The 27,907-nt window shown below is 42.1% G+C and overlaps 3 protein-coding genes across 5 annotated transcripts in view; 2 read left to right on the top strand and 1 right to left on the bottom strand.

Annotated features, from left to right (window-relative positions):
* Positions 1–5,481, top strand: part of LOC144492474 (uncharacterized) — a 40,344-nt gene extending 34,863 nt beyond the window's left edge. For all 3 annotated transcript variants that reach the window (XM_078210554.1, XM_078210544.1, XM_078210536.1), the window contains exon 7: positions 3,262–5,481. In XM_078210554.1, the coding sequence (XP_078066680.1) occupies positions 3,262–3,374 (113 nt within the window). In that variant the 3' untranslated portion in view covers positions 3,375–5,481. The remainder of the gene's footprint in view (positions 1–3,261) is intronic.
* Positions 5,482–16,028: 10,547 nt separating this feature from the next.
* Positions 16,029–25,262, bottom strand: rab33ba (RAB33B, member RAS oncogene family a). The gene is made up of 2 exons (XM_078210523.1): positions 24,642–25,262; positions 16,029–18,144 (listed from the first exon to the last, which is right to left on the bottom strand). Exons 1-2 carry the CDS (start codon positions 24,882–24,884, stop codon positions 17,698–17,700), a joined length of 690 nt encoding a protein of 229 aa, XP_078066649.1. The 5' UTR covers positions 24,885–25,262; the 3' UTR covers positions 16,029–17,697.
* ugl (ureidoglycolate lyase) overlaps positions 24,789–27,907 on the top strand; it is a 61,150-nt gene continuing 58,031 nt past the window's right edge. The window contains exon 1 of the mRNA XM_078210510.1: positions 24,789–24,910. The gene's annotated coding sequence lies outside the window, so the exon portion shown is untranslated. The remainder of the gene's footprint in view (positions 24,911–27,907) is intronic.

Below are 27,907 nucleotides of genomic sequence, written 5' to 3'. Positions count from 1 at the left end.
TCATTTTAAATTTTTAAATGAGGCCCCTACATCCATCCATTTGATATAAATTCAGCTGGATGAGTTGGAATTTGCTGATTTTTAGCTTTTGCCTGCTCAATATATGAAATTCTTCACTTTAATTAACCAGGAACTTGCTCCTCCCAACCCTTCCCAGCAGAGTCCGTTATACCAACTGTAACAATTAAATTTGTGTTGGTCAACTCTCCATATTCTCTTCTGGAGCCACAACCATTGAGGGTATACTCATTTGCACAGCTGTGCCCAATGTAATTTGCTTCTATATTTCAGCACACAAGCTTGATGTTTTTTTTGTGATATTTTAGTTGACCCTCTTGATGATTATGGCCAAGCTTTTAAACTTTCTGCTTCGTTTCTGAAAAATGTCCCAAGGCTTGTACCAAAAATCCAGAGCCAAGTTCAAACCCCACCTGGCCAGTTTGTGAACTTGAATTCAGTTAATTGAAATATATTGGGAATCGGAAATTTCAACAATCACATTATTGTAAACACTCAGTTGGTTCACTAATATCCTTTTAGGAAGAAAATATGCCATCCTTGCCTGTTTTGCCAGACCAAGCGTTGTGGTTGACTCTTAACTGCCCTCTGAAAAGATGCGAAAAATTATGCGGTTGCATCAATCTGCTACCAACAGCATAATAACAAAACTGGATGGGTCACTGCCGACCTTTCAACAAAGGCACACCCAGCCCAGCAGAGGCAGCAGAAACCTCCTTACTAACATCTGGGGACTTGTGCCAAAACAGGGAGGGCTGTTCCACAGACTGGTCAAGCAACAGCCTGAGAGACTCTCATGTCCATCTGCCAACACCCAGACTCCTCCATCACCGTTCCAGGGGAGAGCTGACCAGCACACAATCCTCTAGAAACTAAGTTCTGTCTTCACATTGAAGACCCCCTCCATTTGTGTTTTGTAACACTGCCACTGCACTAGATGGAATAGGTTACTTTGCTCTACCATCATCAAGCTGGGAACCCAACTCCAGTTCAGTTAAGAATGTTGAAGAGTATGCATGCCAGCAGCAATAGCAGTCATACTTAAAAACGAGGTGCTAACCTGGTGACTGTGTGCATGTTAAGCAATGGAAGGAGCATGCTTATGGGTAGAGCTAAGAGATCCCATAACATGTCAGATGGAAGCTTGATTATCCTGTCATGTCCAGTCAGGAATGGTGATGGACAATTAAACAACTAACAGGAGATGGCTCTATGAATATCCCCATACTCCATGGTAGCGGATTCCAGCGCTTCAGTGCAAAACACAAAGCTGATGAATTTGTAACAGTATTCGGACAGAAGTGCAGGGTGGATGACCTATCTGCCTAACCCTTGGTTGAGAAATAGTTCAGCAGATTGGATACAGAAAAGGTCCTCGGCCCCAACAGAATCCTGGAATTGTAGTATTGAATACTTGTGCTCCAAAACTAACCATGCCTCTAGCTAAGCTATTCCAGTATATCACTGCTATTAGAAAATTGACTGAGTACTAATGAGCACCTTTTAACAATAATTAAGATATTGAAAAGATAATTTCTTTGACAGTTGTCCATCATTCAAAGCTTGAGTGTCCATCTCTGCATCAGTTACCAGTGGGTAATGTGTAATCAGCACCACCATATCTCCAACCTATGTCCTCCAAAGCACCATCCTGTCGCAGTTAAAATTCCACAACAAATACAGATTTCTTTTGGGGGGTGGGGGTTGCGCGGTATTTGCCTTTTGGAGTTACCTGCTCATCCGTCTATCAAAACATTTGAAATGTAGGAATAACAGAAGGCCATTCAGCCCCCTAAAGGCTGTTCTGCCGTTGAGTTAAATCATGGTTGATCTGGACCTCAACTCCATTTACCTACTTTTTAATCATCTACAGTTTTTTGTTAGGTATGGGTGTTGATGTCTTCAAGGTTTGATTTGCCTTTCTTGGGATTGAGAGAGTTCCAGATTTCCACTATCCTTTGTGTATTTCCTGATTTCATTTCTACATGGCCTAGCTCCAAGTTTAAGATTGCTTACTTGTTTCTCTGTATCTCCCCAATTGAAATGCCATATCGTTTTGAAGACCTCTGCTAAATCATCCATTAACCTTCTAAACTCCAGGGAATACAAACCAAATTTATATAACCTGACCTCATTTTAAGCCCTGGTATCAAAGAACAAAGAAAAATACAGCACAGGAACAGGTCCTTCAGCCCTCCAAGCCTGTGCCGATCAAGATGCCCTAACTAACCTAAAAAAATAGCTTCTGCCCTTACTTGGACCATATCCCTCTATTCCCTCCCTATTCATGTACTCATCCAGGTGCCTCCTAAATGTTGCTAATGTGCCTGCTTCCAGCACCTCCTCTGGCAGTGCGTTCCAAGCACCCACTGCTCTCTACGTGAAACACTTACCCCACACATCACCCTTAAACATTCCCCCTCTCACCGTGAACCTGTCCCCCCCTTGTAACTGACAATTCCACCCTGGGGGAAAAGACTCTGACTATCCACCCTGTCTATCCCTCTCGTAATTTTCTAGACCTCTATCAGGTCTCCCCTCAGTTTCTGTCTTTCCAGTGAAAAGAACCCTTATTCAACAGTTTATTCAACATCTCCTCATAGCCAACACCCTCAAGACCAGGCCACATCCTGGTGAACCTTCTTTTGCACTCTCTCCAAAGCTTCCATGTCCTTCTGATAGTGTGGCGACCAGAACCGCACGCAATACTCCAAATGCAGCCTAACCAAGATTTTATATAGCTGCAACATGATTTGCCAATTCTTGTACTCAATGCCCCAGGCGATGAAGGCAAGCATGCCATATGCCACCTTAATCACCATGGCCACCTGTGTTGCCACTTTTAGCAAACTGTGGACTTGCACACCCACATCCTCTTTATGTTGATGTTTCTAAGGGTTCTGCCACTTAAAGTATTGTTATGATGAAACTGTGTTGTGCCCCTTCCAAAGTAATTATATATTTTCCTTGGGTTTATCGCCAAAACTGATTTTATTACTCCTGATAAGAGTGTGGCCAAAGTGCTATACAATTAAAGCGTCACTTTTGTCACTTGAATTCCAACTCCCTTGAGACTAAGACCATTGTTCCATTTGCCTCTTTCTTTCTGAACCTGTACATAACTTTCCATAACTTCTGATTACTTCTGATGGACATCTTCCATTTAATTAACTAAACTAAATGGTTCAAATTTATATGAATTTTGTTCAAACAAATTAATGCAAATTTTTTTTTTAAAACAAGGTGGCCATGATCTGCAGATTCTAAATGATCCCGTGGGATATAACGACTGGAATATAGACACAGAAGAGGCAGAGCTTACATCAAAGCCTGCACCTTATATCCGACTTGCTTAAAATAGACTTTAAATTGCTGTGTTTACCAGAAGTGAAGAAAATATTACATCTTTTTGGACTGTGTTGACATTAATTTTGTATCTTTTGAGGAAAGTTTTCTTAAACCAAGATTACTATGTTGTCCTCAGCTATAAAAAATTGAGCATTGGAACGAGCATCACTCGTTTTAGTGCTGTGGCAATCATGGTTGCAACTTCACACCGATACTGGAGATGTAATACAAGACAGTAGAGAGAATAACACTTTATGCCATTTTGGATGCTTTGTGTATAAATGTTATTGCTGTGAATGGAAGGATGTGTGACTCCAGGTACTATAATGAGTAATCGGAGAATGAGTAATTCAAATGTTGATGGCTGCAGTAATTCTCTAGTGAAGTTATTTCAAGTTGGAATTTTGTCAATTTTTAACTTGTTACAAATTAAGCATTGAATAAGTGAAACATTTTAAAATTTCTCCAAACTATATTGTCAGCAAAAGCTATCATGATCCACAATTTTTTTTAAAACAACCTGCCACTCACCATCAAGAAAAATATTTTGTGATTCACAATTTTAAAAAAGTCTCATTTTGCTACATTTAATTTTCCATTTTGCTCTTGATCGCTATCTGCCATCAATTTTCCATGCTGAATTTCAGAATAAATTGTAATACTTAACAGGATTAGTGCTGCACTCCTGCACCAGGCCCAAATGGTCCATTTTATGAGCCAAGGACAGTGCAACTGCCTTTTGACATCGTATGTTTTCACTCTTCGTTGGCACTGCATACTTCCAGCAGCATGACTGGATCAGCTGCAGAAACCTGCCGTATCCCCTAAACCAGTGGTTCCCAAAGGGTGCGGCGCGCCACACTGGTGTGGCGAGAGAGGATGGCAAGTGTGGCGGGAAGATTCAAGGACAATCAAAGAAACATTTAAACATGGTTTAAACAAACATTGTTTTATACTTTCTGGATGTCCCATGATCATATTATAAAGTAGTTGTGTTCTATGTTATGAATCAAGCACTGCTAGGAGTTTTTTTTTTGAATGTATTTCTTATCAACAAAAAATTCGGAGTGGCGCGAGCAAATTTTTATTCCGAAAGTGCGGCCCAGTGAAAAAGGTTTGGGAACCACTGCCCTAAACAATGGGTACCAAGGAAAATAGTTGTGATACTGACACTGCTCTAGTTAGACCAGACCAAGGCTTGCACCTGGGGTCATCCAGGCTGTTTTAGAACATAGAACAGTACCGCATAGAACAGGATGATGTGCCGAGCTTTATCTGAAACCAAGATCAAGCTATCCCACTCCCTATCATCCTGGTGTGCTCCATGTGCCTATCCAATAACCCCTTAAATGTTCCTAAAGTGTCTGATTCCACTATCACTGCAGAGAGTCCATTCCACACCCCAACCACTTGATCCATCTGATTGTTGGGCAGCTAAAATGATTTTGGCATAAAATTAGCAATGGACTTTTTTGTTTGACATGAGACAGCTGTGCCATTTCTTCTGAAAATTTGCCTCAATCTAACGAGTTGATGCTTAAGACTGCGTTTTTAAAAATAATTTCATATTGCCTATGTGGTGTTTGTCTCTCATTTCTGAAGTCTCCCAGTGCAGTGTGTTGAACCTACCCCCTGTCGAGAGAGCATAAGCTCTGCTTTGACTTCTCATTGTTCTTTTAAAAAGCCAGTAGAGAATGTGAATTAAGGGAATTCCTTCCTCCAGCTGTTTGTCTCTAGCTGGCCTTGTTGAAATTGGAACCAGCGGTCCCCTCTCTTCACAGTATGGAAGAAATTGCAATAAATAAATCCCCGCACTGACCTCTTTGTAGCATTGAACTACACTAGGATGGTGCCGCGTTTTATTGCTGGATAAAGATATTGCTGTGCATTGGTTAACCATTTTAGAAAAAAGAGAATTCAAAAGTGACCAATCCTGAAATAATCCAGAACTGTTCAGGTTGACTTTTAAAGCTAATGTTTAGGCTGAATGGTCTGTGCAAGTTTGCCATATTTGTGAAGTTTCTTGATGTATTTTTTTTAAGGGCACTAATGTTTGTATTCATTATTTTATCTTGGAAATGTGTTTAAAATAAAATATGCAAGAAATTTATCCAGAACTTGGGCATGGTGATGCTTTGCTCTATGCATTAGGTGATATCAGCCATGATTGAATGACAGAGCAGACTCAATGGACCGAATGGCCTAATTCTGCTCCTATACCTTATTGTCGTATATTATTCAATGTAGCGCAACTACAAGACAATACGCCATCTAGGATAGTGCTTCTTTTCACTGGTTCTCCCCTTCTGCCTAGGATATAGTTGAATCCCAGTCTTTCACTCAACTAAGCAGGTTAATTATATGTACAGTTCTGCACCTTTGCAATAGCCAAAATCCATTGTCGCTTTTCAGGATTTGACTATACAGGCTTTGAGGAGTTTCACCTATATTTTTTTGACAGTCAATTCAGAATTCCTTCCCAAGTGTTCAGCAATTTTGAACTTGAGAAAAAGCCCCGAGCTGCCAGACCAAAGAACTCAGGCATCAGCTCTCCTCAAAGAAAATCAGTACTGAAAGGTTAATGGGCATTTGATGAATATAAATTCACACTAAACAATGACCAGAAAAACAGGACAGGAAGCTTGTATGGATAAAGAAAAAAACCGAAGAAACTAATTATTGGATGGTAGCTGTGGTTGGCAGTGATTTCTGCTCAGTGAAGCAAAAATCCAGGTTAACAGAGCTGAGATCATGGGTAGTGAAGGACAGTAGCACAATTAAGCCCCCAATGACTGTATTTTTTCCCTTCACATCCCACATCAGAAGTCTGAAACACAAACTGAATTGAAATCAGGGCATATCACCCCAAATACATTAGCAGAAATAGCTCCTGCACTTCACATCTTGAATCAATCTCTTCGCCCACCACTCCTGCCCATCCGAGATGTACCTTCAAAGTGGGCCATAAGCCAACACCCATCATCCCTCCCCAGCGACCCTCCACTGCAATTAAAGCACCCACACCACTCAGCAGAAATTGGTACACAAAGCAAACCCTCCCTCCTACACAGGAATTAGGTGCAGAAGTTCAGCCCTTCAAGCCTGCTCCGCCATTCAATCAGATCATGGCTGATCTCTCCCTGGTCCCAAATCCACCTCCCCACCTGTTTTCCCCCATATCCCTCTTTCCCCTTTTTAAATTACTTTTTAAAAAAAATTCTACCTCAGTTACTTGCTCTCCTCCATCTGCTTTCTCCCCAACCAGTGCAAAATTCGCAGAAATGCAACTTGCTGCCCAGGAAATGTGGGAGGTCACATGATGCATTTGTGGGAGGGAAGGGGTGTCGGAGCACATTGTTCTCTGAAGGTTTGGATAGAGGTTTATTAATCTGATGGCAGGCAAATAAACAGGAACTACCCCTCTAAATCCCACAATCCAGTTGTAGCAGTCTGAGAACAAACCTGGTATAGTATGAACTGAAACGACCGTTCTAGATTAAGCAGCAGCTGGAGACATATCCTGCTGTACAGTACAAGGGAACCATAGTTGGAGTGAGGATTGTAAGACGCAGGAATGCAAGTTTCAATGCAGCAACAGAACAGTTCCTAGATGCAGAGCACTGGGAGAGAGTCAGAGGCCAAGCCTTTGCTTTCCTCTCTGTAAACAGAAGTTTTGGTAAACATTACATCTACGAATAAAAAGTTTTGGTTTTAGAGTTTAAATATTGGTGTACCATTCTACATTATCTCCATTCTCCTGCCCAATCTTTGCAAAACACCCCAGTGTAATCCACCAAAGTAAGCATGATCTAACATTTAGTTAAGTAGCTGTTAAAAGTATCTGTGACTTCAATAATTCTGAAGCCATCACATTTTGTGTTAATCAACAATCCAGCTGCTCCATTTCTGCCCAGCCTACGGTCAAGGAGTCAAGTGCACAAAATATAATGCGGAAACTAATCAAGGCGGCACAGCCTTGTGCCAAATCAAGAAAAATGTAGCAAAGCCAAAAACAAGACAGGCTACTGGCAAGTTATTGATTATGCACACACTGCTGCTGATGCACAGAGGATAATGATTATAAAATTCACTGTAAAAATCATATTCTTACAATGGAAATGGGTTCCAATCTTTTGCAAATCCATCTTTGGCTACTTCAATGAAAGTTTTCTGGTGTCACAGCTTCCTAAACATATGGATAAATGGCAAGGGACAATCATTTTCTATCTTGTTCTCTCTGCCTTCTGAAAGTGGCTACTATTTATCCATTTTTTTAAAAGATGGCAAGTGATATGTGCTCTGTAAGCCTTTCTGATAAAGACTCAGATTTGCATGAACACAACTTATTTTCTGCAGTTGAATACAGGTGGAACAAAACACCTCAAAATGTTGAAATTGCTTTGAATTATCCAACAATATTCATGGGTGCTCCTTTTGTATCATCAAATGCATTGCTATGATATCTGTACATTGTGAACAAATTGTGTATAATTACTGAGAAAGAAATGAAATCTCACCTGCATCCTCCATCCTCACCTCCAGCAAGTGTGAGGAGCTCATGGACTTAAGGTTGAGGTCATCCATTCAGCTGCTCTGCTACTCTCTCCCTTCCTGTAATGTCCCTAAACTTGAATCTCTCTCTACTTTCTCTCCTCTCTGAGCTCATCTTGTTCATAATACTCACCTCCTGTTTGATCCTCTTTCCATCGACATGCTGGTCATCCAATCTCCCTTCCTGGCTCCCATGTTAGTTGATATTGTTAATAATTCCTCATATTTGGCAACTGACCCTCTCCCCTTCAAATCTGCCCTGTCTCCAAATTCACTTTCTACTCCCAAGTTCTTGAGTCAAAATGTGACAAGATCCATAACAACCTTTCCCAAACTCCATGATTGAATCCATCCAATCAGATTTCCATCCACACTACTCGTAGAATCATCCTTTATCAAAGACACTAATTATATCCTGTGTGACTGTAACCATGATAAACTATTCCCCTCGTCCTTCCTGACCTATCTATAGTCTTTGACAGGGTTAAACAAAGAGAAGTACAGCACAGGAAAAGGCCCTTTGGCCCTTCAAGCCTGTGCCGATCATGATGCCCTAGCTAAACTTAAAAAAAAACCTGCCTTTACTCAAATCATATCCCTCTATTCCCTCCCTATTTTGTACCCAACCGGATGCCTCTTAAATGTTGCTAATCTGCCTGCTTCCACCACCACCTCTGGTTCCAGGCACCCACCACTCTGCGTGAAAAACTTCCCCCACACATCTGCCTTAAACTTTCTCCCTCGCCCCTTGAACCTGTGCCCCGTTGTACTTCCACCCTGGGAAAAAGCCTCTGACTATCCACCATGTCTATGCCTGTCATAATTTTGTAGACCTCTATCAGGTCTCCCCTCAGCCTCCGTCTTTCCAGTGAAAACAATCCTAGTTTATTCAACCTCTCCTCATAGCCGACACCCTCAAGACCAGGCAACATCCTAGTGAACCTTCTTTGCACCCCCTGCAAAACTTCCATGTCCTTCTGGTAGTGTGGTGACCAGAACTTTATGCAATACTCCAAATGCGGCCTAACCAAGTTTTTATATAGCTGCAACGTGATTTCCCAACTCTTGTACTCAATGCCCCAGCTGATGAAGGTAAGCATGCCATATGCTTTCTTAATCATCTTGGCCACCTGTGTTACCACTTTTCAGGAACTATGGACCTGCATGCCCAGATCCCTGTTCCTAAGGGTTCTGCCATTTACAGTATAATTCACACCTAAATTTGATCCTCCAAAATGCATCACCTCACATTTGTCTGGATTAAACTCCATCTGTTGTTTCTGTGTCCAAGTCTCCAATCTATCTATATCCTCTTGTATCCTCTGACAATCCTCAGCACTATCAATAACTCCACCAATCTTTGTCATCTGCAAACTTTCTAATCAGACCACCCACGTTTTCCTCCAGATCATTTATATATACTACAAACAACACAGGTCCCAGCACTGATGCTTACGCAACGCCACTAGCTACAGACTTCCATTCTGAAAAACATCCTTCCACCACTACTCTGTTTTCTATGACCAAGATGTGGAGATGCCGGCGTTGGACTGGGGTAAGCACAGTAAGAAGTCTCACAACACCAGGTTAAAGTCCAACAGGTTTATTTGGTAGCAAATACCATAAGCTTTCAGAGCAATGCTCCTTCGTCAGATGGAGTGGTCTCTGTTCTCAAACAGGGCACAGACACAGACAATACACATCTCTTTAACCTGTGTTGAATGCTCCCTCCACCCACATTGTCTGTACATTTAAGACCTGGCTGGCTGTAGAGATTTGCATTCTAATCAGTATTCTGTAATTTGATTTCTGTGTCTGTGCCCTGTTTGAGAACAGAGACCACTCCATCTGACGAAGGAGCATTGCTCCGAAAGCTTATGGTATTTGCTACCAAATAAACCTGTTGGACTTTAACCTGGTGTTGTGAGACTTCTTACTGTTCTATGACCAAGCCAGTTCTGTATCCATATAGCCAGCCTACCCCACATCCCATGTGATTTTAGTTTTTGTACCAGTCTGCCATGTGGGACCTTGTCAAATGTCTTACTAAAGTCCATATAAACTACATCCACAGCCCTTCCCTCATCAATTATCTTCGTCACTTCTTCAAAAATCAAGTTGATGTGACATGACCTTCCCCATACAAAACCATGCTGCCTGTCACTAACTAGTCCATTTTCTTCCAAATGTGCATATATCCTATCCCTCAGTATCTTCTCCAAAAGCTTTCCCACCACTGACATCAGGCTCACTGGCCTATAATTTCCTGGATTATCCCTGCTTCCTTTTCTTAAACAAGGGAGCAACATTGGCTATTCTCCAGTGCTCTGCAACCTCACCTGTGATCAAAGAGGATGTGAAAATATCTGTTAAGGCCCCAGCTATTTCTCCCCTTGCTTCCCGCAGTAACCTGGGATTGATCCCATCCGGCCCCAGGGACTTGTCTACCTTAATGCAATTTAGGATACCTAACACTTCCTCCTTCGATATATTGACATTATCTAGAGTGCTCACACACCTATCCCTGACCTCAACATCTGTCATGTCCTTCTCCTTGGTGAATACCGATACAAAGTACTCATTAAGGATCTTACCCACTTCCTGTAGCTCCACGCATAACTTCCCTCAATTGTCCTTGCGTGGGCCTACACTTTCTCTTGTTACCCTCCCTCTCCTAATATACGCACAAAAGCCTTGGGATTTTCCTTGACCCTGTTTGCTAAAGACATTTCATGGCCCCTTTTAGCCCTCCTAATTTTGCATTTAAGTTCCTTCCTACTTTCACTATACTCAAGGGCTTTGTCAGTTTTTAGATGCCGAGACCTATGGTATGCTTCATTTTTACTTTTGACGAAGCTTACAATTTCCCTTGTCATCCATGGTTCCTGAATCCTGCCATTTCTATTCCTCATTTCTGTCCTGCACTTCAATCAACTGGCCTTTAAAATCTTCACATCCTCTTTGATTACAGATGAGGTTCCAGAGGACTGGAGAATAGCCAATGTTGTTCTATTGTCAGGTGTGGATTTGCCATCAAATAGCGGCTCCCAATCCACATTCCCCAGTTCCTGTCTAATTTGGATGCAATTGGCCCTCACCCAATTAAGCATCCTCACCCGAGCCAACATCCACCTCCAATATCTCTCCATCATCCAGCTGGGTGAGACTTCCCTCTCCAGGTTCAATGCTAATCCACTCAGACTCAGCCAAACAATCACCTGCACTGACCTTTAAAAGCCTCCCACAAGTCAGACGTGGATTTGCCCTCAAATAGCCTTTCTTCCCACTCTAGCAGTTACCTCACAAGTGCCCCCAGGATTTTCCCTTGACTCCCTCCAATTTAACATTTACATCCTGCTCTTCAGCAACATCATCCAAGAACAAGTCGGATTCCATACTTATGTCAACAACGCCCAACTGAACCTCATCACCACCATCTTGGTTTGCTATGCGGCTTATTTGGCATCCAGTGCTGGTTGACGAAATACTTGGAAAACCAAAGCCATTGTCTTCAGTTCCTGCCATCTTTTCCATTCCCTCCTTGACAGTCATGAGGCTGAAGCAAACCTATTATTGTATTTGACCCTGATCTTCCAACGATGTGTTCCATCAACAATACTGCTTACTTAAACCTCGTAAGAAGTCTCACAACACCAGGTTAATTTGGTAGCACAAGCCACAAGCTTTCGGAGCACTGCCCCTTCATCAAGTGAGTGGGAGTTGTGTTTACAAACAGGACATATATAGACACAAACTCAATTTACAAGATAATGTTTGGAATGTGAGTCTTTACAGGTAATCAAGTCTTAAAGGTACAGACAATGTGAGTGGAGAGAGGGTTAAGCACCTTTAAGACTTGATTACCTGTAAAGACTCGCATTCCAATCATTATCTTGTAAATTGAGTTTGTGTCTATATATGCCCTGTTTGTGAACACAACTCCCACTCACCTGATGAAGGGGCAGTGCTCCGAAAACTTGTTGCTTGTGCTACCAAATAAACCTGTTGGACTTCAACCTGGTTTTGTGAGACTTCTTACTGTGCTTACCCCAGTCCAACGCCGGCATCTCCACATCATACTTAAACCTCAGCAGTATTATCTTACTCTATCTGCATCTTGACTCATCTGTTCCTGAAATCCTCTTCAATGCTTTTATTTCTTTTAGACTTGACTATTCCAGTGTTCTCCTGGCTGGCCTCCCACCTTCCAATCTACATAAACTTGAACACATTCCAAAACACTTCTGGGCGTCCACTAACTTGCACTAAGTCCCATTCAACCATTATCCTTGCTCGCTAATCTACAAAGGTTCTTGGTCTGGTAATACCAATTTCCAACTTTTCATCCTTGTTTTCGATTCTCTTTATGATCTTGTTCCTCCTTAGCCCACCCCATAGCCCCCCATGTTCTCACCCGCCAACTCTTGCTCATCCCCAAATTTAATAATTTTACCATTGGTGGCTGTGCCTTTAGCTGCCTGGGCTCCAATCTCCCCCAAAATCTCTACTTTGCTCTCCTTTGACACGCTCCTGAAAACCTACCCGTGACCAAACATTTGTTCTAATAGTTCATTTCATGTCAAATTTGACCATTCTCCTATGAAGTGTTTTGTGATGTTTTACACTGTTGAAAGCATGGTATGAACACTAGTTGTGGTTCCCTTGTGGAAACACAGAATGGAAAAGCAAATTGACAAATAACACTTACACTCACTCATTTGGCCAGGAGATTGTGTGTCAGGAAGGTGATACTGTTAAGATTCGAGTCAATGGGGATTGTCAGAGGTCTGTGACGTTGCAATCTGAACAGAGTACAGCCATGTGAGCATCACAGAGCAAAAAGAACATGAAACTGGCTGACAGCCTGAAATTTTTTCAGGATACAATTAAGGCAGCAACTTGGGGAAAAATGCATCTTAAAAGTGTACGGAAAGCAGGAACAATAGATTCGACGGTTTGTGTGGGGAAAAAGAACACTACAGATTTAGTGAGCTGAATGGCTTGTGTTGGTTTGGAGGAATTCCAGCCAAGTTGTCATGGTGAAGGGAGGGAGGAATGCAGACGAGGTCACAGTCAGACGAGTGGAGATCTGAAAAGTGGAATTGTCTGGTCGGAGGAAGTTACAGTGATAGGTGAGGCCATAAAGTGATATGAGTGCAAAAATAAAGGGGAGTGAGAAGCAATCTGAGTTAGCATGAATGGGATGAACAAGCAGGTCAGGGTATTGTCAAGAGTTTTGAATTAGTTGGAGTTTGTGATGGATGGGAGGTCAGACCATAGATTACTGGAATTTAAATGTGAATGTGCTAATGGAAATGGTTTTAGTGAAAGTTGGGCTGAGATAGGACATATGTTACAGGCATAGAAATAGGGGGTCTTGGTGATGGAGAGGATATTGGTTTGGAAGTTCAGCTTGGAGTTGAACAGTTTAAAATAGTAGCTGGGAGAGCAGAGGGCAAGAATAATTTGTGGCAGCGGCTTTGGTCTTCCCAGTTTTTAACTGAAGCAAACAAAGATTTATCCAGGACTGATGTCAGACAAGCAGGTAACATGGAAGGGCAAGTGTGTAAAGAGGTGGGCCATTGGTATACAGTTGGGAGCTGAGCCCTTGTCTTTGGATGATGTTGTCATGGGTTAGCACCCAGACAAGGGTGAACAGGAAGACACGGATATCTCTTAGGTAGTTGCTTGGGGCAGCTGTGTGAACTGCAAAAGGAAGCCATTATTCAAGATGTACTTGCATCAATCAAAGTGCTAATGAGTGCAACCAAATGAGGCAATCCCATGAAGTTAGACAACAGAGGAAAGATGCTGGGTGGGGATGATGGTATGATCAGCCATGGCAAAGAGAGACGTCGAGAAGTGGTAACAGAGTTAATTCAATGAAATGTCGACTTCAGTTAGGGCCATTTTAGCATTACGGCATGTAATGAAGAGAGCAAAAGACTGATTTGAGGGATGTCAGCAGAGAGTTGCAAGAGCTCAGACCTGGGAAGTAACAACTCTGATGATATTGTGCCTTTAAGAAATATATTTTAATCATGTTTCTCTGCAGTTCTTTAAGAGGACATGTCCTCTGTGTTTGTTGCCGAACTGCCTGTCCTGGTATCTTTTATGGTTGCTGTAGCAGGATAATTGGAGCAACGTTTATTTTTAATTTGGGCCTAATGCAATCTCCTGGAGTTTTACAGGTTTACAACGGTTTGGCAGGTCAGGTGCTTTGGACAGTTTCTTTTTCATAGGGAATTCCAAAGTCACTTTCAGTTTTGGTTAGAAGCGGTTGGATGCCAAACTGCAAAGAGTGTTCTTGTCTCTCTCCCTGGTATTGGAAATTCTGCTGACTAGTTGGAAGCAGTCTTTCTTACCCCTCTGAAGTGAAAATTTTGCTGTCAGTGGTTTGCTGGCTAAAAGCTAGAACAGTAAGAAGTCTCACAACGCCAGGTTAAAGTCCAACAGGTTTATTTGGCAGCACTAGCTTTCGGAGCCTCAAGCTCCTTCCTCAGGTGAGTGAGGACTTGTCTTTATATGCCCTGTTTGTGAACACACAAACTTAAATTTACAAGATAATAGTTGGAATGCGAGTCTTTACAGGTAATCAAGTCTTAAGGGTACAGACAATGTGAGTGGAGAGAGGGTTAAGCACAGGTTAAAGAGATGTGTATTGTCTCCAGCCAGGACAGTTCGTGAGATTTTGCAAGCCCAGGCAAGTTAACCCCCACGGCTTTATGGGCTTGCAAAATCTCACTAACTGTCCTGGCTGGAGACAATACACATCTCTTTAATCTGTGCTTAACCCTCTCTCCACTCACATTGTCTGTCTGTACCTTTAAGACTTGATTACCTGTAAAGACTCGCATTCCAACCATTATCTTGTAAATTGAGTTTGTGTCTTTATATGCCGTTTGTGAACACAAGTCCTCACTCACCTGAGGAAGGAGCTTGGGGCTCCGAAAGCTAGTGCTGCCAAGTAAACCTGTTGGACTTTAACCTGGTGTTGTGAGACTTCTTACTGTGCTTACTCCAGTCCAACGCCGGCATCTCCACATAAAAGCTAGAAGCCAGCAGTGGCTCTACCTCTACCTCAAGTGTGCTGGGAGCTCCAGGTCGGGGAAGTCAGAGTTTTAATTCTCCAGCCAAAGGAGTGAACTACAAAGGGGGTTGAAAAGCTTCAAGATCCAGCATCACGTGAGCATTCTTATTTTCTGTGCTAAACCTGAGGCAGGTGTATGTCTGCAAGAAGGTTTGTTTGGATGGAACAGTATTTGGAGCTGTTAAGGTTTATATGGTATCATGGTTGTTTTTTTCTTGCTTGTAATTGGTAAATGTTCTGTGTTAACTGCATTTGTAAATAAAATTTGTGATAAAATCTCCCTAAGGGTTCATTTGAATCATACCTGGAGTGAAACATTTTATGCTGACCCATGCCAAAATTTAAAGTGCAAAACTTATGATCTAGGCTGACTTCATAAAACACTTTGGAGTTTCTGACCTGGATTATAACACAACACATTCAAGGACCCTGGACATGAAAGGGAGGTTAGAGGTCAGCAGCAACAGACCAATGATAACATTTTTGAAAATAATGAAAATTGCCAAGAGATGGGAGTGATTTACAAAAAACAGCATGCAGGAGGCCAGTGAGTAAAGCTGGGTGGTCAGGAGTTTAATGGGGATGGAATGGAGGGAGAAACAAAAAAAGTAGGCTTCATGGATGAGATGAGCTGATAAAATGCTCTCTGGCAGTCCATCTAGACAACTTTCGAAAATTGCCCTGTACAAGAGTTAGTGATATGAAAAATCAAATTAGATTTAGTCAAACATGATGTATGCTTCACAAATCCACTCTGGTACTTGCTCAATGTCTAGGCCTTTACACTTGGATTGCAAGAAATGATAAAAAAGGGTTTCCAAAAAAATCCTTGTTCACAATTCTAAATGGACACTAGGCAAAGAAGGTAGAAAGCAGTGAAATATCCCAAAATATCTTTTAGGGAAAGGGAATGGAAAAAGGAATGGAAAAAGACATGGCCAGTTTAATTAGAGAAAAATCCTGAAAAAAAATCAAAGAACGATAGAAAAAGATGATGAAAATCATGACTAAGAGCAGAATTAAAGTTCAAAACATTTTTATTATTTAGAATTGTGCAACTCTTTTATTCAATAGAAGTATTACTGTAGTGAAGTTATCCTTGACAATGGATTAACCGTCCTACTGTAATTAGTGATTTGCTTTCAGCTCGCTCACTACAATACTGAAATGTTTCAAATCCATCATTTCCTAGCATGTGTGGGCAGACTAAGAGTTAATAATCAAGAATTACAAATAATCTCCACATCCTCCTTCATTGACCAGGCACTAGTTAATCCATGCATCCTCTTCAATAGGCATCAAGTATAGATAACTTTTGTGCATGTTACGGAGTGCAGTCGGTAAATATCTTCCACTGGGTCAGCAAGAAACTTGAAAAGCATGAACAAGAGCATGTGAAAAATAATTTAAAAACTTCCCCACAACACAAGAGACACTGGCCATTTAATGTATTCCCTTTACTGTGTATCCCTTTTTCCACTTGGAAGGAAGACTTGGTTTTAAAAAAAGTGCATTTGTTCAGAAACATCCCTCATAAAGAGACCACCATTTGCTTTGCCACAGCCAGGTTCCATGACTACAGACAAATGTTAAAACACCTTCCTTATTTTCCTCCCAATCTACAGTTTTTGGCAAAATAATTGACTCGAGTTTAAAGCTTTTGTTTGTTGTTCTAAATCTGATACCATGGAAAGCCGGCAACTCCAATTTGATATATTCCTTTAAGGTCTCAACATTAGAAGCTCAAGGCAGTATAGTATTAGGCATATCCATAGCTGGCAACTCAAATTTGATACATGCCTTTAAGGTCTCAACATTAGAAGCTCAAGAGAGTATACGATTAGTCATATTTATACATAGATTACATTTGAACACATTTTTGTATTTTACAAACAAGATCTACAGGACACCATGTAAATATCAAATTAGTATATCATTGTTTTGCTTTAAACTCTCTTCTTCCTTCATCTGAATTTTCTACATTTCAGTTACCTTAATCAAGTCACCCTTCTTCAAGCCAAAGTAGTGAATGTTGATGAATTATTTCACCAATAGAGGCATCACAGCACAGCAGAAACCTCAGCTGTTTTTTTTTTGCCCCAGCTTAACCTGGAGGACTGATACCTTCAGTTGTAGTGCCCCTATCAGTGCCTTGGCTAACATCGAAAGATCCAGCACAAACTGTTGGTCTTATAGAAGATTCTTCTGCTCTGCAAGACTGAGCTATGTATCCTATTCTCCAGCTAAGCAACTGGGGGACACCTCAATACAAAAATATTTGATTGTCTCACAACTAAGTGGAGATGGAAGGAGGAAGAAATTAGATAAGGAATACCTGGAAAAAGAATCATGAGGTGGAAATCCAAATGACTCCTTTAAATGAGGCAAAGTAAACAAGATTAATGCTTCTCCACATTTCACTGTATACAATTAAGATTTGACATTACCAAAAAAATGTAGCCTTTCCTATCTTGTGCTGTCCACAATTTTTAAGTGAAAGAAAGATTTCAGTCAATATTTGGCAAGGTGTAGCCCAATACATTATTCAGTCCTTTTATCAGTTGCATTTCCTCTCATGGACTGTTCTTAGATCTTGCACGTTCAATCATACAAATGTACCGTGGCCATCTCTAGGTTACCAGAAACATCCTGGTGTCTTTGATCCATATGGAAAACAATAGAATTCATCTTCAACAGTAACACTCCACATCAGTCTTGGATTCAGATTCCAGCTTAACCTTAGGCTCGTCTACCTGGAGCTGGCTCAGCATCATGGGTTTGTGATTCTTCAGTTTATGAGCCAAAGTCAGGAATATGGCCTCCACGTGATCATTGTCATTTGGGTTCTTAGCCGAAGTCTCAAACAGGGGCATGTTTTGAGTATCTGCAAATTTCTGAGCCAGGTCTGTTTTAACTTTAGTGGCATCTGTCAGGTCACACTTATTCCCCACAAGGATGCGTGGGATTTCCCCGCCAAGTGAGTGCTGATTGCATTCTTCAATCCAGGCTGGGAGACTCTGGAAACTCATAAGGTTGGTCATGTCATATACAAAGACAACGGCATGGACATTCCTGTAGTAGTGCTGCACCATGCTCTTCCGAAAACGTTCCTGGCCAGCTGTGTCCCATAGTTGAATCTAAAAATGTCAAAAACAAAAGTTTTTTCCATCAAACAGAAAACCTTTAACAAAAAGATATGTGATTTTATTCTTCCCCACCCAACTCTTCCCCTAACCTCTTCTGAAGGCACTAATTTCTGTTGAGACATTATTCCACAGTGATCAGTATCCATGTGTAAACAAGGAATTCAACAATAGGCAGCATTACAGCCAAGCTTGTTCCCATTCTCATCCATGGTCTACATGTGCACGCTTTCTAGCAAGGATCACTCGATAGTCAGTGGAAATTTCCACAGCAAAGTCTATTTACTTAGCCAATTTAGTTTAAACAGCACACTACAGCAAACAATCTACAGTGTCTATTTAAAAGGATTTTTTTACAAACTACAACAGAGCAATGCCTACTAACAAGAGTAAAGCAATTTCTCCAGCAAAATGCAGCGGGTAGGGGTTAGTTACATACAAATTGTTCATGTAGATTCAATCCCAGATTTTTACAGCAGTGTGGACTTTAAGTGTGACTGGCAGGGAAGCCTGGATTCTTATCCTCACAAGGAGTCATAGCACTTCGACCACTGCCCTGGCTGAGATTAACTAATTGCCACAAGCTTAATGCCCCAACCTGGAGCTTTTCTGGTATATGGGACTCATTTTCAGAAAATACAGTTCATTTATTAAATGCCATACAGGAGGTTTATTAGGAGGAAACCTATGGAATTAAGGGGAAAGTGAGGGTATGGATACAAAATTGACTCAGTGACAGCCAAAGGTAGTGGTGGATGGATAATTTTCAGATGGGGAGGTGGATTGCAATGGTGTTCCCTGAAGGTCACTTTTCAATTTTCATCAACAACCCAAACACAGCTGTAGGGAGCAGTATTATAAAGTTTGCTAATGATGCAAATAGTGATGAGGATGGCAACAGGTTTCAGGGTGACATGCACAGAATGGTGAAATGGATATGGTATGGCAGTTAACACAGAGATGCGTGATGTGATGCACTTCGGGACAACTATTATAGAATAAAAGTATGCTATAAATAGAACAATTTAAAAAAGTGAATGAGCAGAGAGCTTGGTGTCCAAATAAACAAACCCTTAAAGATGGTAGGGAAGTTGATATGGTGGTTAAAATGCATCTGGGTTACTCAGGTTTATAAATCAAGGAATAGAATGTAAGAGCAAGAGATCATGCTAGAACTTTATAAATCACGGGTTAGACCTCAGCTGGAGTACTGTGGACACTTCTGAGCTCTATACTTCAGGAATGATTTAAAGGCATTAGAAACGGTAGAGAAGGTTTATCAGGAAGTTGCTGGGGATCAGGGACTTATTTATGAGGATAGATTGGAAAAGTTAGTTCTCCTTGGAGCACGGAAGGCAAAAGGGGAGACAAAAGAGGTTTTCAAAATTATCTGAACTGAGCGGTTTTGAGAAGGTCAAGGAGTAATCCAGTAGAGGTTTACTCGAGGATGAGAGGCTTTGATAGAGCAACAAGAGAATACCTTTTCCCTCTGGAGAGTGGATTGGTAACGAGAGATTACAGACTCAAAATTATTGGCAAAAGACCTAGAGGGGAGATAAGGACAAGTTATTTCACTCGAGAACCGCTCTGTGGATTCCAGAATTAATTTTAATTTTAAAAGCCAGTTGTGCAGGTACTTGAGGATGAGGAACTTACAGGGTTACGAGTGAGCAAGGGGGTGTAAATACAACTGCTCTAGAATAGGAGGGGGCAATCTCTTCTGTACTGTATGTTTCTATGATTCTGAGAGGTTTGATATTCAGTAAAGCTTTGCCAACAGTGAAGTATTCCTACTGATTCAAAATAAATCTGGTAAAGTCAATTGTGAATTTTCCATTCCTTTGTCTTGCAGAAGATAATTCAACTGTAATGACATTTTTGCCAAAATATGTTTCTGCATCAATAATTACTTTCTTTATTAAATAGCCTTACTGAATCATTCCTGTGGCTTTGTTGCTCGCAACAGGCCTGTCATGCATTCATAAGACTAATCCTGCTTGTCAAAAATGATTCTGAAAAATTTCAAGAATTTGGTTCCCTCCTCGTGTTGTATTACTCGACTCAAGTCTCTCTCATGCTCCTGAAGTACATAATTTACTTGATATTTTTACATTTGGTAACACCGGGTCACCAAATGTAGAGGCAATGTAAACAAGCAGCTTGGGAGTGGCCAGGAGGATGGAATTCGAGCTAACTGCACCACTGTGAGAAATCACTCTCAGTGTATGCTGGAGTGAAAAAGGAACTACGGTGCAGGCGCAGTTCTTTAATTTGGACCTAAAGAGGGCTGGGAGAGCATTACTATTTTAACCAGAGCGCCAAATGTGCTGAATCATGGTAGCTACAACTGACCATGATATCCAAGTGTACTGAAACGGCCTAGTTATTTATATGGCCTGACTTCATCAAGCACCGAAGTGCTTTTCTCTCCGCAGCCAAAACTGTTCACTGTCTGACATCATCCTGAAGGGCAAGAAAAGCAACTAAACTCCCTATTTCCAAGACTAACCATGCAAATATCTTGCTCTGCGCATCCAACCTCACCCTTTCCTGACTTACCTCGACCGACTCCCCATTTACCAATACATGAAGTTTTAAAATTGTTGTCCTCCACTTTAAGTCCTTGCATGGTGGTATCCCACCCTATTTCTGCAATCACCTCCAGCTTTATAATCCACCAAGTAGACTCTCTTCTGCAGCTGGCCTTTTGTTCATCACTTCCTCCATTTGCCCCTCCTTTAAGCATCAGTTTTGAATTACCCATATCCAGCTCTCCAGAATTGCCTCACTAATCTCTCCATCCTCCTTTAAGACACTACTCTAAACCCACCCTCATACCTCCATTCCATGTGTTTCTGGCACAACATCAGTTTTGGGTGCAACGATCTGTAAAACACCTTGGATCTCTTGTTCTTTTTCAAAAGAAAACAAATGCGCTGGAGATGCAAGTTGTCTTAGATCTACAAAATCCTGACTGTGCTCAATGACCTATTGGACAACTGCACTTCTCTGAAGGGGCTAATCAGGCAGTTTCAGATTTAATCCATTCATAAAATGGACACAGAAGGCAATTCTTTTATAATTCAGCAATCTGAAAAAAACTACAAGCCTCCCCTCCTATCCACAAAACACAACTGTTATTTTTTGTTAAACATCTATGTAGAAACACATTTCACTCATTGATCACATAAAAAAGAAACAAAAAGGATCAGAAAAGACTATTTCATCCATTAAATCAATCCTCAAAACCTAACTGCATTCCCTCCCAATTTCTTCTTACAACCTTCTACACTATCTGTCTCCACTGCCTTCCTGGACAGTCTATTTCACACATGCACCACCCTCTGTGTAAAGTAGTCAATATCCCTCGAAGATTGAGCCGGAATCCCCTTGTTCATGAGTTTGTAGCGATCTCAATTTCTCCCTTAGGAATCTGGAATATCTCCACATAACTTTATGTTCTTCAGTCTTAGGACCTTCAACAACCTCTCAGTTCATATGTCTTCATCTAGGTTTCTGTTTGCTTTACTTTATTTATTGGTATCACAAGTAGGCTTACATTAACTCTTTAATGAAGTTAGTGTGAAAATCCCCTACTCGCCACACTCTAGCGCCTGTTCGGGTACACTGAGGGAGAACTTAGCATGGCCAATGCACCTAACCAGCATGTGTATTGGACTGTGGGAGGAAGCCGGAGCACCCGGAGGAAACCCATGCAGACACAGGGAAAACATGCAGACTCCGCACAGACAATGACCCAAGCCGGGAGTCGAACCCGGGTCCCTGGTGCTCGGAGGCAGCAATGCTAACCACTGTGCTACCGTGCCGCCCTTGTCTTTTATTTGGGAATGGAGGGATACAAAAGAATGGTCTAGTTTGGACCAGGGAGCGGCACGGGCTTGGAGGGCCGAAGGGCCTGTTCCTGTGCTGTAGTGTTCTTATTTATACATGCACTGTGTCCCTTCCTTAGTCACATTGCCTCAGAATTTATCCATCTAAAATGTCATTTGCAATTCATCAGTTCATCTTCCCAAACGATCCAGATGCCTTTAGCTTGCCTATTCCCCAATTGTTATCTCTGTTTTAGTCAATATTAATTTCTCTGAAGCTGGTCACTGCTTCCATGTTTTCCTTCCTTGTGCTCCAGGCATTTGATGGAATTGAAAGCTTTGCTACAATCTAAACACATCGAAATAGAATTTTCATTACCTTGAAGATTTCCAGTAAGTGCTCAGATGTCCTGATGTCAAGATGTCCTTCCCACCCATAAATCTTTGCAAACTCTCACTGACTATACCAAACCTATCTAGATATTTCACTAGCTCCCCCCCTTTTCAGAATGCCATCTAATACGTTATCCACAACGGATGTTAGCCTCATTGACCTGACCTATTCCAATGCAGCCTTTTAAATGTTGGTCATGTTAGCTGCTTTCCACTGCTTACACAGATAGTTGCAAGAGCATGACCAATTCTTAGTACTGATATTCTTCCATTTTTTTCAATCACTAGGTTGAAGGTGTGCCTTCTTGTCCTACCTCATTATGGTTTAGTTGGAAGTAATCTCCTAGGTTTACATTTTCTATATTGTCATGCTCCTCTTTATTGAGATTTCCTCATTTGCCTCTCTCCAAAGTTAAAAAAATCCAAGTTTCTTCAGTCTTTATCTGTAACATTGACATCAGGAACCTCTCTCATAGCTCTTCTTCTCACCCTCATTCAGGTTTACATAGAAAATAGGAGCAGGAGTAGGCCTTTCGACCTTGAAAGCATGCTCCGCCATTCATTATGATCATGGCTCATTATTCAACTCAATAGCCTGATCCTGCCTTCCCTCCATATCCTTTGATCCCCTTAGCCCCAAGAGCTATATTTAACTCCTTCTTAAAAACATACAATGTTTTGGCCTACAACTAAAATAGAAAATGCTGAAAAATCTCAGCAGGTCTAACAGCATATGTGGAAAGAGAATAGAACTAACATTTTGAAGCTGGATAACTCTGGTTTTGGCCTCACCGACTTTTTGTGCTTACCTCTCTCTGGGTGAAGAAACTTCTCTTCTCAGTCCTATCTAGTCTTATCCTTAGACTATGACCCCTGGTTCTGGACGCCCCACCATTGGGAACATCCTTCCTGCATCTACCCTGTTAAGATTTTTATAGGCTTCTATGAGATTCCCCCCCCCACCCTCATTCTTCTGAATTTCAGTGAATATAATCCTAACTGACTCAGTCTGTCCTGCCATCCTATGAATCAGTCTGGTAAACCTTTGCTGCATTCCCTCAGATAAGGAGACCAAAACGGCACATAATATTCCAGGCGAGGCCTCACCAAGGCCCTGTATAACTGCAGCAAGACATGTACTTGAGTCCTGTTTGAATGTCTCCTGTGTGTCTCATTGACTACAATAGGGCATGCGGTCTGACCAGGGCCCTACACAATTTACATGAATTCCTCCACTATTAATTTGATTTAGCACTTTAATTATTTTTTAAAGTAATCATTTAACTAATTTCAGGGTGGTTGGAGGGGGGCAGAAAAAAGAATCAGTTAGGGGTCCCACTTCAGAATCAGGATTAGCAACGACACTCCCAACTTTGGACATTCTATTAACATTCACCATCATGTATGAAGAATGGTCATCTGGGCAAGAGACCAGAGTACCTCACATCCATGCAGACAATGCAATGCCATCACAAGAGCAAGAGAAGTCATTAAACTGAAACATGAACTTTGTTTCTCCGAAAACCAAATTCAAAATCCAACTGAATCTAACTCAAGGTCCCCATGAGAGAAACAAGATCCATTTTTTTTTTTAAATTAGTGTCACAAGTAGGCTTACGCTAACACTGTAATAAAGTGACTGTGAAAATCCCCTAGTCGCCACACTCCGGCGCCTGTTCAGGTACACTGAGGGAGAAGTTAACATGGGCAATGCACCTAACCAGCACATCTTTTGGATTGTGGGAGGAAACCCATGCAGACATGGGGAGAACGTGCAGATTCCGCAAACAGTGACCCAAGCTGAGAATTGAACCTGGGTCCCTGGCTTTGTGAGGCAGCAGTGTGTGACTGTGTGACTGTGAAAATCCCCTAGTTGCCACACTCCGGCGCCTATTTGCTAAGCACTGTGCCACCCAAGGTGACAAGATAAGGCATTGCATCCATCTTGGGCTTGAGCTTAGCCAAAAGGCCGAGAAGTGACATACCAATTAAAGTAGGTTTTGTAAACTAGTTTCATGGACCCAGCCCTTACACAAAGTTAGTTATCTTTTACTTGCAAGTCACTGGAAAGTAAGTGGAACACCTAGAAAAAGGGCAGATTTAACCAACTGTTCAAAAGGCTGGCCAACTAAATTGCGTAAATGCGAGTTAGATTTTGAACTAGATCTGGAAACGTAACAACTTGTGCAGCCCAGACAGGAGAATGCTGCTGCCCTCACTAACACACAGGAATTTTCCAAAAAAGAGAGGGCAGGGGGAGGGAGTTACCTTGATCTTCTCCCCATCGATCTCCACCGTTTTCTCTCGGAAGTCTACGCCGATGGTGGCCTCGGTCTTGTCGGGGAACTTGCCGGCGCAGAAGCGGTAAGTCAGGCAGGTCTTGCCCACTCCCGAGTCGCCGATCACGATGATCTTGTAGATGCGGGAGCGGGGCGGCGCTCCGAGCAGCAGCGACGCGGCCGGGGAAGCGGAGTCCGCCGCCAAGGCGGCTCCCCCGGAGGAGAACATCATGCAGGAGGGAGGAGGAGAGATCGCAGGTGAACTATTGCAGAGTGGGATGGAGATGGTGTGAGGGACAAGTCTTGCGATGCTGCCTTCAGCGCTTGCAACCCGCCGCTCCACCTGTGTGTGTGGCAGTCCTCGAGCTGGCAGCGGCTCGCGCGCCCGCCGACACAAGGTTCCAATTCAGTCGCTACAGTAACAACTTTCTGCAACATTCCCGCTGCTGGCTACACTTCCACTGCGATACATGCTCCATAACCCCATCCAGCCTAACCCTGAGAAAAATTCCTCAGCCGCCTCGCCTCAGAAAGGGAGGAAGAGAGAAAATTAACTTAAGGATGAGGAAAACCTCGCGAGAGCAGCCTTCATTTCTCCACTCCTGCTCTCCCACCAGAGAGGCAGTCTTGTGCTGAGTGCTCAGAATTGGTTGTATTTATTTATGTATATATATATCTGGGTAGTACATTTTTAAAAAAATTGTTAATCCATTATTTTAATTCTGGTTCCATTTTATCCTCCCCATTGTTCCAGAAATCTGGTCAGAGCACTTTTGGGCTCTGTATCCAGAGAGTTCAGTAAGAGTTTTACCAACACCAGGTTAAAGTCCAACAGGTTTATTTGGTAGCAAATACCATTAGCTTTCGGAGCGCTGCTCCTTCGTCAGATGGAGTGAGGTTCATTGCAGGTTACCCAGGTGTTAATGGTGAACTGGGGGAGTATTCGTCACCCTCGCCCTCTACTGGGGTTCAATTCTACTCTTGCTCCAAGAATCAATTTTAACTTTATTATGGAATTTCAGACCAATTTATATTTTATGAACAAAAACAGATTTGATTTGATTTATTATTGTTACATGTATTGTGATACAGTGAAAAGTATTGTTTCTTGCGCGCTATACAAAGCATACCGTTCATAGAGGAGAGTGTAGAGTGTTACAGTGATAGCTAGGGTGTAGAGAAAGATCAATTTAATGCGAGGTAGGTCCATTCTGATGGCAACAGGGAAGAAGCTGCTGTTGAGTCTGTTGGTACATGACCTCAGACTTTTTCCCGACAGAAGAAGGTGGAAGAGAGAATGTCCAGGGTGCGTGGGGTCCTTGATTGTGCTGGCTGCTTTTCCGAGGCAGCGGGAAGTGTAGACAGAGTCAATGGATGGGAGGCTGGTTTGCATGATGGACTGGGCTTCATTCACGACCCTTAAGAGTATCTGGATGAGCACCTAGCACATCATAACATTTAAGGCTACGGGCCAAGTGCTGGTGGATGGGATTGGGTGGGAGGTCTGGTGTTTCTCCTGTGTCAGTGCAGACTCAATGGGTTGAAGGGCTCTTGTGTACTGTATGATTCCATGGTTCTATAAGATGCTGGAAAATCTCAGCAGCCGTGGGGATAGAATCGAGCCAATGTTTCAAGTCTGGATGACCCTTCGTCAGAGCTAAGAGCAAAGGGAATCAGCAGAGATTTATACTATGGGGGTGGGGGGTCTGGATGACCCTTGGTCAGAGCTAACATTTTGCTAATATGCCTTAGTTTTGCTGATAGTTTAGAATCACTCCCAAATATAACATTAAAATAAAATACATTGCCAGGTGCTCGTTGTTAAGCTCATAGGGCATCCTGACCATGAAAGGCACTGTATAAATACAAGTCTTCATTTTTTTTTAATGACTTGTATTTCTACAGGATATACCTTTCCAAAATATCCCAAAACATTTTACAGCCAATTAAGTACTTTTGAAGTGTGATCCCTGATCATAGAAATGCTACAGTGCAGAAGGAGGCCATTCAGCCCATCGGGTCTGCACCGACTCTCCAACAGAACACCTTACCATGGCCATATCCCCCCAATCTCCCTTCAGGCACTAAGGGGCAATTTAGCATGGCCAATCTACCTAACCTGCACATCTTTGGACTGTGGGAGGAAACCGAAGCGCCCGGAGGAAACACACGCAGACACGGGGAGAACATGCAGACTCCACACAGTTACCCAAGGCTGTGAGGCTGCAGTGCTAGCCAGTGCCACCGTGCTGCCACAACATGATGTCATGTATGATTATGGTAGTCATTTTGTGCACATTAAGCTCCCACAAACAGCTCTGTTGTGATAATGACCAGTTAATCTGGTTAAATGATGTGAGTTGAGCACAGCTCCCGTGCTCATTTTTTTGTGTTCTCTGTTTAATTTCTTTTTTTTTTCAGGCCAGAATCTTGTAGTTTTCTCTTGGTTTTAAGGACCCCCGTCGCTCTTTCTCAAACTCTCCAGCCTGATGTTCAGGCTTCTAACTCCCAACCAACCCTGCTCCCCACTGCAGCCAACTCCATTTCTTTCTTCCTCTCTGCCGTTGGCTGAGTCCTGCAGCTCCCAGTTTCTCCTTCTCCAATCTCCTGACTACTTTCCCTGCAGACTTTCAACTTCTTCATTCTTCTACCTGAAACACTTTAATATTTGTCCTCTCAACAGGCTTCTGGCCTATCACCTAAGGCTCCTAGCTTTCTACATCCAATTCTTCTGGACCTCCAACTGCACTGCCACCTGGCTTGCAGTTCCTGATATTCCAGATAGCTTGCTCCCAACTTTTCCTCAGCTCATCCTGAAGTATCTTCCTTAATTAATTTCTTAACCATGAATTCTCAAGGAATCTCTATTTATCCAACTCCTCTGAACTGATATGTACCCTTAACTACTTGCTCGCTATGAGTTAATGGTATGCTCCTGACTTAAGCACCTGCTCTGGATATAGTGAGCACAGTAAGTCTCACAACACCAGTACACACTTTAACCTGATGTTGTGAGACTTCTTACTGTGCTTACCCCAGTCCAATGCCTGCATCTCCAGATCCTGGATAGGGTGACCAGGCATCACAGTTTAGTTGGGACAGTGCCTGATTTTCTTCAAATGTCCCGTGTTTCTAATAATAGTTCAAATGTCCTGGTTTTTACAGTAAGCTCTTTTTTGTTAACTAAAAACTGGGCCTAGGAGGAGGAAATCAATACTAAACTTTGTTCTTCCTGTACGCATCCATCATAGGGCA

This window comes from Mustelus asterias, chromosome 1 (genome assembly GCF_964213995.1).
Source record: "Mustelus asterias chromosome 1, sMusAst1.hap1.1, whole genome shotgun sequence".
Classification (NCBI taxonomy): domain Eukaryota; kingdom Metazoa; phylum Chordata; class Chondrichthyes; order Carcharhiniformes; family Triakidae; genus Mustelus; species Mustelus asterias.
Note: the sequence above shows the minus strand (reverse complement) of the source record. Positions and strands in the feature narration are given on the sequence as shown.